Source organism: Oncorhynchus nerka, linkage group LG9b (genome assembly GCF_034236695.1).
Source record: "Oncorhynchus nerka isolate Pitt River linkage group LG9b, Oner_Uvic_2.0, whole genome shotgun sequence".
Classification (NCBI taxonomy): domain Eukaryota; kingdom Metazoa; phylum Chordata; class Actinopteri; order Salmoniformes; family Salmonidae; genus Oncorhynchus; species Oncorhynchus nerka.
The window spans coordinates 53,606,548-53,624,834 of NC_088424.1; the positions used below are offsets into that span (position 1 = coordinate 53,606,548).

At 45.4% G+C, this 18,287-nt stretch overlaps 1 protein-coding gene across 1 annotated transcript; it reads left to right on the forward strand.

The window, feature by feature from the left end:
• Positions 1-446: 446 nt before the first annotated feature.
• On the forward strand, positions 447-5,060 carry LOC115125899 (large ribosomal subunit protein eL43). The gene is made up of 4 exons (XM_029655482.2): positions 447-553; positions 1,728-1,856; positions 2,678-2,760; positions 4,910-5,060. The coding sequence occupies exons 1-4, from the start codon at positions 551-553 to the stop codon at positions 4,971-4,973; spliced, it is 279 nt and encodes a 92-aa protein (XP_029511342.1). The 5' UTR covers positions 447-550; the 3' UTR covers positions 4,974-5,060.
• The last annotated feature ends 13,227 nt before the right edge of the window (positions 5,061-18,287 follow it).

An 18,287-nucleotide genomic window follows, 5' to 3' on the forward strand; every position in this document is an offset into this window, starting at 1 on the left:
CAGTATCTCTACCTGTACATGACCATCTGATCATTTATCACTCCAGTGTTAATCTACAAAATTGTAATTATTCGCCTACCTCCTCATGCCTTTTGCACACAATGTACATAGACTATTTTTTCTCTTTTTTTTCTACTGTGTTATTGACTTGTTAATTGTTTACTCCATGTGTAACTCTGTGTTGTTGTCTGTTCACACTGCTATGCTTTATCTTGGCCAGGTCACAGTTGTAAATGAGAACTTGTTCACAACTAGCCTACCTGGTTAAATAAAGGTGAAATAAATAAAAAATTAAATAAAAAAATCCCATGGGATCCGTCAAGGCTGCACACAGCAGAAATATCACTGAAATATTCTAGTTCCTACACATCAACTTCCATATTCAAACAAAATAGTCATTTTATAGAACGCAACCTCTAGCAGTAGAAGCGTTGCTGAGGGGGGGAAGAGGCAACAGCGCCAACATCCCACAATGCAATACATTCCACAGGGGTAAATTGCGCCTGCGTACTGTGCGCTTCCTTTTTGGACCTACGTCTCCAGAACTACAATGGTGAGACGAAAATGTCCCCTTCCTAATCCACACCCATCTAACTAATCCAAAGCGGTTGATGGAATAACAATTTATCTAATGGGCCGTTAATATAATTCGCCATTAGCTCCAAAAGTTATTGCAGATATTTTTGAGAGCGAATGGCCAAAATACGTGTTTTTACTGTTCGTATAACTGGTAGTTATAGAAATGGACGCCCGGTATGTGTATGTCACTCGGGTTTGCGCACCCAGTGCTTAAAATTGGGTTCCGTTACCAAACTAGTTAAAATTGGGTCCCGTTACCAAGCTAGTTACAGATATGTGTTTGTGGTTTTTGTAACAACCATAAACAGCGCTTAGTTATGTCAATAGCTACTGTAGTTGTAGTTGCTTTAACTATCTGTTAAAGACTGGTTACTTGTCCTCGCCGCTGTAGACTGCAGTCATCGTTGCCAGCCAAGCTAATACTAACTTCTTAATGTTTTACAAATGTAACTAACTGTATTCTTGAGTGTGGTTGTAGAGCAGACGTTAGTTACATCCGCCATGTTGTCTATATGCCAAGAAATCAAAAGCGTAGTAAGTTGGCTGGTGCATGTTTAACTAGATTTGGGTAGTTTGCTTGCCAAGGTTGACCGTGTGATGTTTGAGAAAATGCTGGGTGAGGTCATTGCCTTGCTAGTTATTGGGGGGGTTCTATTAACTTGGCCTGGGTAAAAGTAGTTTGGCCTGGGTGGAAAAGGGATTGCATTCGTTTAGGAACCGAGCTGTCTCTCGGGCATGCCCCTTTCAGGCAGATGAGGAAGTCTGCTCAAAACAAGCCATGTAGGTTATCACGTGGCGTAATGAGTAGAATTCAGTATTTTCACGTGCAAAATCGATTGCTTTTAAATGAAATGCATTATTTGTCTTTCCAGTTTGAATGAAGGATCGTGTTGCCTTGTTGACGACAACCGAGCAGTGCAGTTTGTTAGATTTGAGTGTTGTACTCAGGCTTGGCCCGGTCAATGACAGGTCATATATATATATATATAACGCTGTTAGCTAAATGTTTGTTTGCAGTGCCCCTGTTGAGGTTTTTGTCTATGTAATGGGAGGAGTGGTATTTCCTACCATAAAGGCTAACAGTAAGATGGGAGATGCTAGTTGGACGAGGTTATTGTGTGTTAATTTGGTGTCTCCCTCTTCCTCAGGCCAAGCGCACCAAGAAGGTGGGGATTGTGGGTAAATATGGCACGCGTTACGGCGCGTCGCTCAGGAAGATGGTGAAGAAGATTGAGATCAGCCAGCACGCCAAGTACACCTGCTCCTTCTGTGGCAAGGTACGGTCCACACCTCTAACATGGTACGGTCCACACCTCTAACATGGTACGGTCCACACCTCTAACATGGTACGGTCCACACCTCTAACATATACAGCCAGTACACCTGCTCCTTCTGTGGCAAGGTACGGCCCACACACCCATGGACAGCAGAAATGTTTTGTTCCTGCAGAACGGTTACTGATGTCTTAATCCTTAAGTCTGTTGATGCACTGGTGTGTCAATCTAAGTAACATAATAAAACAATCCCCATCAAACTCTTGTCAGTTTAAACTGGAGGTGTAGTCGTTTCTGCCTTCCACATCTGTGGTGACAGCTAGAGCGCTGTTAGACGGAGACAAACCCAAAAGTATTTATTCCCCATAAATATTTGTAGCGTCGACCGGTATGGCTTACATACTAATATGACCACTATGGAAAGACGACTCTCACCAACACTATTCTCTATTTTGCTCTACGGCCTCACAAGGGTCCCAGGACTCGTCTGAAGGTAACCCATACCAGTTAATGGAGGTAGATTTGTGCCCCAAAAATAAGGGCTTTTCTTATCTCTCTTAGGTATAGGACACACTTCAAAACCTTATTCAATATTAATCAAATAGTTTTTTGTGATACCTACAGGGGTCCTACGTTTGATCAAACTGATAAATGATCCTTTGTATGATCGGTGTTGGGTTCTGGGTAAAACTTTGGACGTGGTTATACTCAGAAGTATAGGAACATTAATAACATGAGAGGCCATAATGAAGGAGGGGGACAGTTGGAGGTTAATAACAGTATTGAACTGACGTTACTAAACAGTACTTGTGTTTCATCATCAGACTAAGATGAAGAGGAGGGCAGTTGGTATCTGGCACTGTGGGTCCTGCATGAAGACTGTTGCTGGAGGCGCCTGGACATACAAGTAAGTAACACTGTGAGCCTGTGGACGTAGAACTGTGTTTCTGGACTGTGAGGGGGTGCCTTCTCCATCTATCCCCTCAGATTAGACCAGGGATCTGTAACCACGTAGAACTGTGTTTCTGGACTGTGAGGGGGTTCCTTCTCCATCTATCCCCTCAGATTAGACCAGGGATCAGTAACCACGGAGAACTGTGTTTCTGGACTGTGAGGGGGTTCCTTCTCCATCTATCCCCTCAGATTAGACCAGGGATCAGTAACCACGGAGAACTGTGTTTCTGGACTGCGAGGGGGTGCCTTCTCCATCTATCCCCTCAGATTAGACCAGGGATCTGTTACCACGGTGGAAGGTCATGAATTTAACGCTCCTTTTCCTTATTCTGTTGAAATGATCCATGCTGCCATTTGACAAATACAAATATTCTGTCTATAATAATCTCATGTAGACTAGTCTACCTGCACTGTAATCTCATGTAGACTAGTCTACCTGCACTGTAATCTCATGTAGACTAGTCTACCTGCACTGTAATCTCATGTAGACTAGTCTACCTGCACTGTAATCTCATGTAGACTAGTCTACCTGCACTGTAATCTCATGTAGACTAGTCTACCTGCACTGTAATCTCATGTAGACTAGTCTACCTGCACTGTAATCTCATGTAGACTAGTCTACCTGCACTGTAATCTCATGTAGACTAGTCTACCTGCACTGAAATCTCATGTAGACTAGTCTACCTGCACTGTAATCTCATGTAGACTAGTCTACCTGCACTGTAATCTCATGTAGACTAGTCTACCTGCACTGAAATCTCATGTAGACTAGTCTACCTGCACTGTAATCTCATGTAGACTAGTCTACCTGCACTGTAATCTCATGTAGACTAGTCTACCTGCACTGTAATCTCATGTAGACTAGTCTACCTGCACTGTAATCTCATGTAGACTAGTCTACCTGCACTGTAATCTCATGTAGACTAGTCTACCTGCACTGTAATCTCATGTAGACTAGTCTACCTGCACTGTAATCTCATGTAGACTAGTCTACCTGCACTGTAATCTCATGTAGACTAGTCTACCTGCACTGTAATCTCATGTAGACTAGTCTACCTGCACTGTAATCTCATGTAGACTAGTCTACCTGCACTGTAATCTCATGTAGACTAGTCTACCTGCACTGTAATCTCATGTAGACTAGTCTACCTGCACTGTAATCTCATGTAGACTAGTCTATTTTAACGCAAGTTTTAGCTATAATTTAAAAAAAAGTGGTGGAAACATTTTTAGATATTTATTCGGTCCATCAAAATGAAACTGTACATGTTGTGCACTGTGTCACCACGTGCTGGTTTTGCTCCACAACAAGTCTGATTGGTTCTTTATGTGGATTCTAGAATATGAGCATGTGAGGTGATTTTCCCCTCCAGACTGGGATTAGCAGGTAGCATCTCTGGTATAGTGGTGATTTTCCCCTCCAGACTGGGATTAGCAGGTAGCATCTCTGGTATAGTGGTGATTTATCCCTCCAGACTGGGATTAGCAGGTAGCATCTCTGGTATAGTGGTGATTTGTCCCTCCAGACTGGGATTAGCAGGTAGCATCTCTGGTATAGTGGTGATTTGTCCCTCCAGACTGGGATTAGCAGGAATATATTGACAGAGTCGTGTACCTTGACTTTTCTTTGTTCAGAGGGTTGAAACATTTGTCCTGTTTGCAAAAGGGCAATAAAATAATACCGCAAAGAATTCCAAGTTTTTGCCCAGAATACAAAGTGCTCTGTTTGTGGCACTGAGTACCACTCTCCATATTTACAAGCTTAGTAGTGGCTGCATCCTTATAACTGAGTTTTCAGGTTACAAACTAAGCGCAGGCAAAATCCTAGAGGAAGAAGTCACCTTTCAGCAGGACAATGACCTAAAAGATGAGGTCAAATCAACACCAGTTGCTATAGGCAACTGATTTACCAGACACAGGTTAAGCCTAGTCCAGGACTGGAGCACTTTAATAGAGATTCTTCATAGAAAGGACTTCTTAGTTCAGGACTAGACTTAACCTGTGTGTAGGGAAACTGCCTGGCCCTTGGTGTCTTGTGAGTTCAGTATATTTTCCACTGCATGTGCTAAACCACCGCTCTGTGTTCGCTCTCTGTTCCACAGCACGACGTCTGCAGTCACGGTGAAGTCGGCCATCAGGAGACTGAAGGAGCTGAAAGACCAGTAGACAGTTACCGGAGAATCAGACTGTTGTGTTTTTGACCTGGCCGCTGTGTCGAACATCTACCACAATAAAAAGCCGTCTGGAGCAGAACACCGGAGTCTACTTGTACTACTTGTGTTGCTGTTGGTACCTGAGTGTCTGAATGTTATTTGGCGCTGATGTTAAACTCCTACAGTCCCACTTCTAGCCCCTTTTAAAAAATATATATATATATTGTTTGAGCTCCAGACTTCTGGTTTGTTCCGTTGGTTTTCTGATTAATTAACAAGCTCTTAAAAGCAATGAAAAGCTCATCCATAACGAATGCATTACATAACATGGTAAAATACTTAGTTGTGAAGCTAAATATAAGGGCTGGACATGCAGATACGAGTGATTCATTGATGGGGTCTGATGGGTTGCATTTGGAAAGTGTTCAGACATTTTGTTACGTTAACGACCTATTTTAAGACTGATTTAATAGTTTTTCCCCTCAATTGACACACTACCCCATAACGACAAAGCAAAGAAAGGCTTTTGAAGAAAAGAAACCAAATTAATCACATTTACAGACCCTTTGCTCAAATCCCCAAGCTTTGTTGAAGCACCTTTTAGTAGTGATTACAGCCTAGAGTCTTGGGTATGATGCTACAAGCTTGTACCTGTATTTGGGGAGTAAACAATAAAATGTTACTGGTCACATGTGTTTAGCAGATGTTCCTTCAACCCTGCAGTCATATAACCATTTCACAGCAATGGAATTAAAAACACTCCCAGAGCCCTGTAGGCTGTGTCATCGTTGTTGGAAATCAAGCCTACTACTGTTGTCTGCAAACTTGATGATTGAGTTGGAGGCGTGCATGGCCACAGTCAACCGGAGGGGACTGAGCACACACCCTTGTGGGGCCCCAGTGTTGAAGATCAGTGGGGTGGAGATGTTGTTTCCTACCTTCACCACCTGGGGGCGGCCCGTCAGGAAGTCCAGGACCCAGTTGCACAGGGGGGGTTCAGACCCAGGGCCTCCAGGTTAATGATGAGCTTGGAGGGTGGTGTTGAATGCTGAGCTATAGTTAAGTCACCCGCGTTCTTACATTTATTTTAACTAGGAAAGTACGTTAACAAATTATTTACAATTACAGCCTAGGAACAGTGGGTTAACTGCCTTGTTCAGGGGGCAGAAGGACAGATTTGTACCTTTTATTTTGCAACTTTTTGGTTACTGGCCCAACGCTCTAACCACTAGGCTACCTCCGCCGCAAACAGGTATTCATCTAGTCCAGATGGGATAGGGCCGTGTGATGGCGATTGAAGTGGGTCTAGAGGTGATTTCACTCTCAAAGCACTTCATGATGACAGAAGTGAGTGCTATGGGGCGATAGTCGTTTGTTTGTTTATCCATCCTTTATTTTACCAGGTCAGTTGACTGAGAACACGTTCTCATTTGCAGCAACGACCTGGGGAATAGTTACAGGGGAGAGGAGGAGGATGAATGAGCCAATTGTAAACTGGGGATGATTAGGTGACTGGTGGTTTGAGGGCCAGATTGGGAATTTAGCCAGGACACTGAGGTTAACACCCCTACTCTTACGATAAGTGCCATGGGATCTTTAATGACCTCAGAGAGTCAGGACACCCGTTTAACATCCCATCTGAAAGACGGCACCCTACGCAGGGCAGTGTCCCCAATCACTGCCCTGGGACATTGGGATATTTTTTTTAGACCAGAGGAAAGAGTGCCTCCTACTGGCCCTCCAACACCACTTCCAGCAGCATCTGGTCTCCCATTGAGGAACTGACCAGGACCAACCCTGCTTAGCTTCAGAAGCAAGCCAGCAGTGGTATGCTCAGTTACCTTTGCTTTCTTGGGAACAGGAACAATGGTAGCCCTCTTGATGCATGTGGGGACAGCAGACCGGGATAGGGATTGATTGAATATGTCCGTAAGCACCATAAACTACACTGTTTATATTCCCAGTCACCTTGCCATGGTTAAATGCGGTGGTTTGCGCAAAATGCTTCCATCTATACACGGTTTCTGGTTCGGGTAGGTTTTAGTGGGTACAACATCTCCTATACACTTGCTGATGAACTCAGTCTTCCTATCAGTGTATTCGTCTGTTATTCTCGGAGGCAGAACAGTCCACGTGATCAAAATAACATTGAAGCATGGATTCCGATTGGTCATACAAGCATTGTATAGTCTTTAGCACAGGTACTTCCTGTTTGAGTGTCTGCCTATGTGAAAGGAAGAGAGGAGCAAAATGGAGTCGTTGATCAGATTTGCCAAAAGGAGGGCAGGGGAGGGCCTTGTAGGCATCCTGGAAGTTGGTGGTAGCAGCGGTCCAGTGTTTTAGCAGCTCGAGTGCTACAGTCAATGTGTTGATAGAAGCATTTTCCTCAAATTTTCTTTAAAATCCCCAGCTACAATAAATGAGGCCTCAGGATATGTGGTTTCCAGTTTGCATAGAGTCCAGTGTAATTCTTTGAGGGCCATCGTGGTATCGGCTTGAGGGGGAAAATACACTGCTGTGACTACAACTGAAGAGATGTCTCTTGGGAGGTAATACGGTTGACATTTGATTGTGAGCTATTCTAGGTTGGGTGAACATAGGACTTGAGTTCCTGTATGTTATCACAATCACGAAACATACACCCTTCTTCCCGGAGAGGTATTTATTCCTATCTGCTCGATGAACTGAGAACCCAACTGGCTGGACCAGACAGTTTCCATGAAACAGTATGTTACAATCCCTGATGTCTCGCTGGAAAGCAACCCTCGCCCTGAAAGATCCTCGCCCTGAGCTCGTCTCTATTATCCAGAGACTGAACATTAGCAAGTAAGTACTCGGAGGCGGTGGGTGTTGTGCGTGGCTCCTGCGTCGAACTAGAAGTCCGAGTACCTCTTGTCTGCCGGTGATGTTTTGGGGCACCCTCTGGAATTCCTGGGATGACATGGGCCTCCACACCTCCTCTAATGTAGCACCCTGTCTGACATGGGCCTCCACACCTCCTCTAATGTAGCAACCTGTCTGACATGGGCCTCCACACCTCCTCTAATGTCTGTCTGACATGGGCCTCCACACCTCCTCTAATGTAGCACCCTGTCTGACATGGGCCTCCACACCTCCTCTAATGTAGCACCCTGTCTGACATGGGCCTCCACACCTCCTCTAATGTCTGTCTGACATGGGCCTCCACACCTCCTCTAATGTAGCACCCTGTCTGACATGGGCCTCCACACCTCCTCTAATGTCTGTCTGACATGGGCCTCCACACCTCCTCTAATGTAGCACCCTGTCTGACATGGGCCTCCACACCTCCTCTAATGTAGCACCCTGTCTGACATGGGCCTCCACACCTCCTCTAATGTAGCACCCTGTCTGACATGGGCCTCCACACCTCCTCTAATGTAGCACCCTGTCTGACATGGGCCTCCACACCTCCTCTAATGTAGCACCCTGTCTGACATGGGCCTCCACACCTCCTCTAATGTAGCACCCTGTCTGACATGGGCCTCCACACCTCCTCTAATGTAGCACCCTGTCTGACATGGGCCTCCACACCTCCTCTAATGTAGCACCCTGTCTGACATGGGCCTCCACACCTCCTCTAATGTAGCACCCTGTCTGACATGGGCCTCCACACCTCCTCTAATGTAGCGCCCTGTCTGACATGGGCCTCCACACCTCCTCTAATGTAGCACCCTGTCTGACATGGGCCTCCACACCTCCTCTAATGTAGCACCCTGTCTGACATGGGCCTCCACACCTCCTCTAATGTAGCATCCTGTCTGACATGGGCCTCCACACCTCCTCTAATGTAGCACCCTGTCTGACATGGGCCTCCACACCTCCTCTAATGTAGCATCCTGTCTGACATGGGCCTCCACACCTCCTCTAATGTAGCACCCTGTCTGAGGGGGTAATTCCTGGTTGTCATGAGTTACCACCGCTCTGATATTCAAAATTAATTCCCAGTTGTATGTAAAAGCCAAAAGGTTCCTGGGGGCAAGATGGCGCCGATAGAGACGGTTTAGTTCTATGCAGCATTTAGTATTTTTTGATGTATTATTTCTTACATTGTTACCCCAGGAACTGTTATGACATACAGCCTGGAAGAACTATTGGCTATAAGAGCAACGTCAATTTACCAATATCAAAACTAGGAATATGACTTTCCCCGAGGCGGATCCTCTGTTTGGACCACCACCCAGGACAATGGATCAGACCCCAGCCGGCGACCCAAAACAACGGCGCCGCAGAAAGGGGAGATGGAGGGGTCTTCTGGTCAGGCTCCGTAGACGGGCACATTGCCTGGTCTTCTGGTAGACGTCACATCGCGCACCGCTCCAGAGCATACTACTCGCCTTGTCTAGTCTCTTGACAACAAGGTAGATTAAATTCGATCAAGGTTAGATTGTAACATTCTCTGTTTCCCGGAAACGTGGCTCACTGGGGATATGTTATCGGAGTCGGTAGTTTTAAGTTCCTCGGCGTACACATCACAGACAAACTGAATTGGTCCACCCACACAGACAGCGTTGTGAAGAAGGCGCGACAGCGCCTCTTCAACCTCAGGAGGCTGAAGAAATTTGGCTTGTCACCATAAACACTCACAAACTTTTACAGATGCACAATCGAGAGCATCCTGGCGGGCTGTATCACCGCCTGGTACGGCAAGTGCTCCTCCCACATCCGTAAGGTTCTCCCGAGGGTAGTGAGGTCTGCACAACGCATCACCGGGGGCAAACTACCTGCCCTCCAGGACACCTACACCACCCGATGTTACAGGAAGGCCATAAAGATCATCAAGGACAACAACCACCCGAGCCACTGCCTGTTCACCCCGCTATCATCCAGAAGGCGAGGTCAGTACAGGTGCATCAAAGCTGGGACCGAGAGACTGAAAAACAGCTTCTATCTCAAGGCCATCAGACTGTTAAACAGCCACCACTAACATTGAGTGGCTGCTGCCAACATACTGACACTGACTCAACTCACACCCCAGTTTAATAATTTAAAAAATGTATGTAATAAATGTATCACTAGCCACTTTATATAATGTTTACATGTCTTACATTACTCATCTCACATGTATGTACTGTATTTTATACCATCTACTGCATCTTGCCTGTGCCGTTCGGCCATCCATATATTTATATGTACATATTCTTATTCCATCCCTTAATATTTGTGTGTATCAGGTAGTTGTTGGGGAATTGTTAGATTACTTGTTAGATATTACTGCACTGTCGGAACTAGAAGCAGAAGCATTTCGTTACATTAACATCTGCTAACCATGTGTATGTAACCAATAACATTTGATTCGGGCTAGAAGCCCTCTATTGGCACCGGTTCTTCTCTGCAGATCCTCTCCATCTCTGTCAGGTTGGATGGGGAGCGTCGCTGCGCAGTTATTTTCAGGTCCATAGATGTTCGATCGGGTTAAAGTCCAGCCTCTCTCCCAAAGCCACTCCTGGGTTGTCTTGGCTGTGTGGTTAGGGTCGGTGTCCTGTTGGAAGGTGATCCTTCGCCACAGGCTGAGGTCCTGCGTGCTCTGGAGCAGGTTTTCATCAAGGGTCTCTCTGTACTTTGCTATTTTCATCTTTTCATATTTTTCCCTCGGTCCTGACTAGTCTCCCAGTCCCTGCCGGTGAAAAACATCCCCACAGCATGATGCTGCTTCATCATAGGGATGGTGCCAGGTTTCCTCCAGACGTGACACTGCCACCACCATGCTTCACCATAGGGATGGTGCCAGGTTTCCTCCAGACGTGACACTGCCACCACCATGCTTCACCATAGGGATGGTGCCAGGTTTCCTCCAGACGTGACACTGCCACCACCATGCTTCACCATAGGGATGGTGACAGGTTTCCTCCAGACGTGACACTGCCACCACCATGCTTCACTATAGGGATGTGCCAGGTTTCCTCCAGACGTGACACTGCCACCACCATGCTTCACCATAGGGATGGTGCCAGGTTTCCTCCAGACGTGACACTGCCACCACCATGCTTCACCATAGGGATGGTGCCAGGTTTCCTCCAGACGTGACACTGCCACCACCATGCTTCACCATAGGGATGGTGCCAGGTTTCCTCCAGACGTGACACTGCCACCACCATGCTTCACCATAGGGATGGTGCCAGGTTTCCTCCAGACGTGACACTGCCACCACCATGCTTCACCATAGGGATGGTGCCAGGTTTCCTCCAGACGTGACACTGCCACCACCATGCTTCACCATAGGGATGGTGCCAGGTTTCCTCCAGACGTGACACTGCCACCACCATGCTTCACCATAGGGATGGTGCCAGGTTTCCTCCAGACGTGACACTGCCACCACCATGCTTCACTATAGGGATGGTGCCAGGTTTCCTCCAGACGTGACACTGCCACCACCATGCTTCATCATAGGGATGGTGCCAGGTTTCCTCCAGACGTGACACTGCCACCACCATGCTTCATCATAGGGATGGTGCCAGGTTTCCTCCAGACGTGACACTGTCACCACCATGCTTCATCATAGGGATGGTGCCAGGTTTCCTCCAGACGTGACACTGCCACCACCATGCTTCATCATAGGGATGGTGCCAGGTTTCCTCCAGACGTGACACTGCCACCACCATGCTTCATCATAGGGATGGTGCCAGGTTTCCTCCAGACGTGACACTGCCACCACCATGCTTCACTATAGGGATGGTGCCAGGTTTCCTCCAGACGTGACACTGCCACCACCATGCTTCACCATAGGGATGGTGCCAGGTTTCCTCCAGATCATGGTCTGAGTCCTTTAGGTGCTTTTTTTTTTTGGCAAAACTCCAAGTGGGCTGTCATGTGCCTTTTCCTGAGGAGTGGCTTCCATCTGGCCAATACCATACAGACCGGATTGGTGGAGTGCTGCAGAGATGGTTGTCCTTCTGGAAGGTTCTCCCATCTCCACAGAGGATCTCTAGAGCTCTGTCAGGGACCATCGGGTTCTTGGTCACCTCCCAGACCAAGCTCCTTCTCCTGATTGCTCAGTTTGGCCGGGTGGCCAGCTCTAGGAAGAGTCTTGGTGGTTCCAAACTTCCTTTTAAGAATGATGGAGGCCACTGTGTTCTTAGGGACCTTCAATACTGCAGAAATGTTTTGTTTCCTTTCCCCAGATTGGTGCCTTGACACAATCCTGTCTCAGGGCTCTATGGACAATTCCTTCAACCTCATGGCTTGGTTTCTGCTCTGACATGCACTGTCAACTGTGGGACGTTATATAGACAGGTGTGCCTTTCCAAATCATGTCCAATCAATTGAATTTACCTCAGGTGGACTCCAATCAAGTTGTAGAAACATCTCAAGGATGATCAATGGAAACAGGATGCACCTGAGCTCAATTTCAAGTCTCAGAGCAAAGGGTCTGAATACTTATGTAAATAAGGTATTTCTGTTTTATTTTGAATACATTTGCAAACATTTGTGTGTGTATATTGATGTGGATTTTTACAAATTAAATCAATCAAATGTATTTAGAAATCCCTTCGTACATCAGCTGATATCTCAAAGTGCTGTACAGAAACCCAGCCTAAAACCTCAAACAGCAAACAATGCAGGTGTAGAAGCACGGTGGCTAGGAAAAACTCCCTAGAAAGGCCAGAACCTAGGAAGAAACCTAGAGAGGAACCAGGCTATGAGGGGTGGCCAGTCCTCTTCTGGCTGTGCCGGGTGGAGATTATAACAGAACATGGCCAAGATGTTCAAATGTTCATTGACCAGCAGGGTCAAATAATATTAATCACAGTAGTTGTCGAGGGTGCAGCAAGTCAGCACCTCAGGAGTAAATGTTGGTTGGCTTTTCATAGCCAATCATTGCGAGTCTCTCTGCCGCTCCTGCTGTCTCTAGAGAGTTGAAAACAGCAGGTCTGTGACAGGAAGCACGTCTGGTTAACAGGTCAGGGTTCCATAGCCACAGGCAGAACAGTTGAAACTGGAGCAGCAGCATGACCAGGTGGACTGGGGACAGCAAGGAGTCATCATGTCAGGTAGTCCTGAGGCATGGTCCTAGGGCTCAGGTCCTCCGAGAGAGAGAAAGAAAGAGAGAATTAGAGAGAGCATAATTAAATTCACACAGGACACCGGATAAGACAGGATAAATACTCCAGATATAACAGACTGACCCCAGCCTCCAGACACAAACTATTACAGCATAATTACAGCCATAAAACACTTCAGCAAACAGGCCTTTCTAATCTACCTGGCCGGGGTATCCTGGAATGACATTGACCTCATCCCTTCAGTAGATGATGCCTGGTTATTCTTTAAAAGTGCCCCCCACCATCTTAAATAAGCATGGCCCATTCCCCCCAAAATTGAACCAGGAACAGATATAGCCCTTGGTTCTCCCCAGACCTGACTGCCCTTAACCAACACAAAAACATCCTATGGCGTTCTGCATTAGCATCGAACAGCCCCCGTGATATGCAGCTGTTCAGGGAAGTTAGGAACCAATATACACAGGCAGTTAGGAACGCTAAGGCTAGCTTTTTCAAACAGAAATATACATCCTGTAGCACAAACTCCCAAAAGTTCTGGGACACTGTAAAGTCCATGGAGAATAAGAGCACCTCCTCCCAGCTGCCCACTGCACTGAGGTTAGGAAACACTGTCACCACCGATAAATCTACGATAATCGAACATTTCAATAAGCATTTTTCTACAGCTGGCCATGCTTTCCCCCTGGCTACCCCTACCCTGGCCAACATCTCAGCCCCCTCGTCCCCCAGCTACTCCTTCTACTACTACCCTGGCCAACTGCCCTGCTTTCCACCTGGCTACCCCTACCCCGGTCAACTGCTATGTTTTCCACCTGGCTACCCCTACCCCGGTCAACTGCCCTGCTTTCCACCTGGCTACCCCCTGCCCCGGTCAACTGCCCTGCTTTCCACCTGGCTACCCCCTGCCCCGGTCAACTGCCCTGCTTTCCCCCTGGCTACCCCTACCCCGATCAACTGCCCTGCTTTCCCCCTGGCTACCACTACCCCGGTCAAAAGCCTTGCACCCTCGACAGCAAACCGCCAAAGCCCCCACCATTTCTCCTTCACCCAAATCCAGAGAGCTGATGTTCTGAAAGAGCTGCAAAATCTGGACCCCTACATATCAGCCGGGCAAGACAATCTGGCCCTCAAACCATCATGGTCACCTAATAATCCCCAGTTTAGAATTGGCTCATTCATCCCCCTCCTCTCCCCTGTAACTATTCCCCAGGTCGTTGCTGCAAATGAGAACGTGTTCTCAGTCAACTTACCTGGTAAAATAACGGATAAATTAAAATAAAATAATGTCTTGAGATGTTGCTTGAATACATCCACAAAATGTTCCTTCCTCATGATGCCATCTATTTTGTGAAGTGCACCAGTCACTCTTGCAGCAAAGCACCCCCACAACATGATGCTGCCACCCACATGCACGGTTGGGATGGTGTTCTTCGGCTTGCAAGCCTCCCCCTTTTCCTCCAAACATAACAATGGTCATTATGGCCCAACAGTTCTATTATTGTTTCATCAGACCTGAGGACATTTCTCCAAAAAGTACGATATATGTCCCCATGTGACCATAGTCTGGCTTTTTTATGGCGGTTTTGGAGCAGTGGCTTCCATCCTTGCTGAGCGGCCTTTCAGGTTATGTCAATATAGGACTCGTTTTACTGTGGATATAGATTATTTTGTAACTGTTTCCTCCAGCATCTTCACAAGGTCCTTTGCTGTTGTTCTGGGATTGATTTGCACTTTTCGCACCAAAGTACGTTCATCTCTAGTAGACAGAACGAGTCTCCTACCTGAGTGGTATGACGGCTGTGTGGTCCCATGGTGTTTATACTTGCGTACTATTGTTTGTACAGATGAACGTGGTACCTTCAGGCGTTTGCAAATTGCTCCCAAGGATGAACCAGACTTGTGGAGGTCTTGGCTGATTTCTTTAGATTTTCCCATGATGTCAAGCAAAGAGGCACTGAGTTTGAAGGTAGGCCTTGAAATACATCCACAGGTACACCTCCAATTGACTCAAATGATGTCAATTAGCCTATCAGAAGCTTCTAAAGCCATGACATCATTTTCTGGAATATTCCAAGCTGATTAAAGGCACAGTCAACTTAGTGTATGTAAACTTCTGACCCACTGGAATTGTGATACAGGGAATTATAATTAAAAAAATCTGTCTGTTTACAATTGTTGGAATGCACAAAGTAGATGTCCTAACAGCCTTGCCAAAACTATACAAGAAATTATCACAGAAATTTGTGGAGTGGTTGAAAAAACAGTTTTAATGACTCCAACCTAAGTGTATGTGAACTAGTTTTAATGACTCCAACCTAAGTGTATGTAAACTAGTGTTAATGACTCCAACCTAAGTGTATGTAAACTAGTTTTAATGACTCCAACCTAAGTGTATGTAAACTAGTTTTAATGACTCCCAACCTAAGTGTATGTAAACTAGTTTTAATGACTCCAACCTAAGTGTATGTAAACTAGTTTTAATGACTCCAACCTAAGTGTATGTAAACTAGTTTTAATGACTCCAACCTAAGTGTATGTAAACTAGTGTTAATGACTCCAACCTAAGTGTATGTAAACTAGTGTTAATAACTCCAACCTAAGTGTATGTAAACTAGTTTTAATGACTCCAACCTAAGTGTATGTAAACTAGTGTTAATAACTCCAACCTAAGTGTATGTAAACTAGTTTTAATGACTCCAACCTAAGTGTATGTAAACTAGTGTTAATGACTCCAACCTAAGTGTATGTAAACTAGTTTTAATGACTCCAACCTAAGTGTATGTAAACTAGTTTTAATGACTCCAACCTAAGTGTATGTAAACTAGTTTTAATGACTCCAACCTAAGTGTATGTAAACTAGTGTTAATGACTCCAACCTAAGTGTATGTAAACTAGTTTTAATGACTCCAACCTAAGTGTATGTAAACTAGTTTTAATGACTCCAACCTAAGTGTATATAAACTAGTTTTAATGACTCCAACCTAAGTGTATATAAACTAGTGTTAATGACTCCAACCTAAGTGTATGTAAACTAGTCTTAATGACTCCAACCTAAGTGTATGTAAACTAGTTTTAATGACTCCAACCTAAGTGTATGTAAACTAGTTTTAATGACTCCAACCTAAGTGTATATAAACTTCTGACTTCATCTGTATGTTCTTCAGATTGTATTAGTTTTGAATTGTTACATTTATATTCACTTTGTTTATATACATTAAAAAGTTCAACTTTAAATGCAAATATTTAATAGCATTCTTTTCCATAACAAACCAATGCATTTTTAAATACATTGTGGTTAAGAGGAGTATGATTTCATTTAATAATTTAATTTGAATTGTTTTAACACCAATCATAGTCAAACTTTCGCAAACTGTTTGACTTGAAAAAATACATTTTGTTTGGGAGCCAAAAGAACCGGCTCACTGAACAGATCCGGAACGCCCATCACTAAAGGACATTATCAGTCGGCTTTAATACCGGCTGAACGCCCATCACTAAAGGACATTATCAGTCGGCTTTAATACCGGCTGAACGCCCATCACTAAAGGACATTATCAGTCGGCTTTAATACCGGCTGAACGCCCATCACTAAAGGACATTATCAGTCGGCTTTAATACCGGCTGAACGCCCATCACTAAAGGACATTATCAGTCGGCTTTAATACCGGCTGAACGCCCATCACTAAAGGACATTATCAGTCGGCTTTAATACCGGCTGAACGCCCATCACTAAAGGACATTATCAGTCGGCTGAACGCCCATCACTAAAGGACATTATCAGTTGGCTGAACGCCCATCACTAAAGGACATTATCAGTCGGCTTTAATACCGGCTGCACGCCCATCACTAAAGGACATTATCAGTCGGCTTTAATACCGGCTGAACGCCCATCACTAAAGGACATTATCAGTCGGCTTTAATACCGGCTGAACGCCCATCACTAAAGGACATTATCAGTCGGCTTTAATACCGGCTGCACGCCCATCACTAAAGGACATTATCAGTCGGCTTTAATACCAGCTGCACGCCCATCACTAAAGGACATTATCAGTAGGCTTTAATACCGGCTGAACGCCCATCACTAAAGGACATTATCAGTCGGCTTTAATACCGGCTGAACGCCCATCACTAAAGGACATTATCAGTCGGCTTTAATACCGGCTGAACGCCAATCACTAAAGGACATTATCAGTTGGCTTTAATACCGGCTGAACGCCAATCACTAAAGGACATTATCAGTTGGCTTTAATACCGGCTGAACGCCAATCACTAAAGGACATTATCAGTTGGCTGAACGCCCATCACTAAAGGACATTATCAGTTGGCTTTAATACCGGCTGAACGCCAATCACTAAAGGACATTATCAGTTGGCTGAACGCCCATCACTAAAGGACATTATCAGTCGGCTGAACGCCCATCACTAAAGGACATTATCAGTCGGCTGAACGCCCATCACTAAAGGACATTATCAGTCGGCTGAACGCCCATCACTAACGGACATTATCAGTCGGCTGAACGCCCATCACTAAAGGACATTATCAGTCGGCTGAACGCCCATCACTAAAGGACATTATCAGTTGGCTTTAATACCGGCTGAACGCCCATCACTAAAGGACATTATCAGTTGGCTTTAATACCGGCTGAACGCCAATCACTAAAGGACATTATCAGTTGGCTGAACGCCCATCACTAAAGGACATTATCAGTCGGCTGAACGCCCATCACTAAAGGACATTATCAGTCGGCTGAACGCCCATCACTAAAGGACATTATCAGTCGGCTGAACGCCCATCACTAACGGACATTATCAGTCGGCTGAACGCCCATCACTAAAGGACATTATCAGTCGGCTGAACGCCCATCACTAAAGGACATTATCAGTCGGCTTTAATACCGGCTGAACGCCCATCACTAAAGGACATTATCAGTTGGCTGTAATACCGTCTGTATCCTGGAGAGGGCGCCACAAGGGCGCTCAAAAACACGACAGATCACATTTTATTTGATTTTATTTCACCTTTATTTAACCAGGTAGACAAGTTGAGAACAAGTTCTCATTTACAATTGCGACCTGGCCAAGATAAAGCAAAGCAGTTCGACAGATACAACGACACAGAGTTACACATGGAGTAAAACAAACATACAGTCAATAATACAGTATAAACAAGTCTATATACAATGTGAGCAAATGAGGTGAGATAAGGGAGGTAAAGGCAAAAAAGGCCATGGTGGCAAAGTAAATACAATATAGCAAGTAAAACACTGAAATGGTAGTTTTGCAATAGAAGAATGTGCAAAGTAGAAA

Excerpts from the sequence above, each read along its gene's own strand:
- LOC115125899 (XM_029655482.2), top strand. Across the intron at positions 1,857-2,677 it reads CCTGCTCCTTCTGTGGCAAG|ACTAAGATGAAGAGGAGGGC; the intron begins GTACGGTCCACA and ends TTTCATCATCAG. Across the intron at positions 2,761-4,909 it reads GGAGGCGCCTGGACATACAA|CACGACGTCTGCAGTCACGG; the intron begins GTAAGTAACACT and ends TCTGTTCCACAG.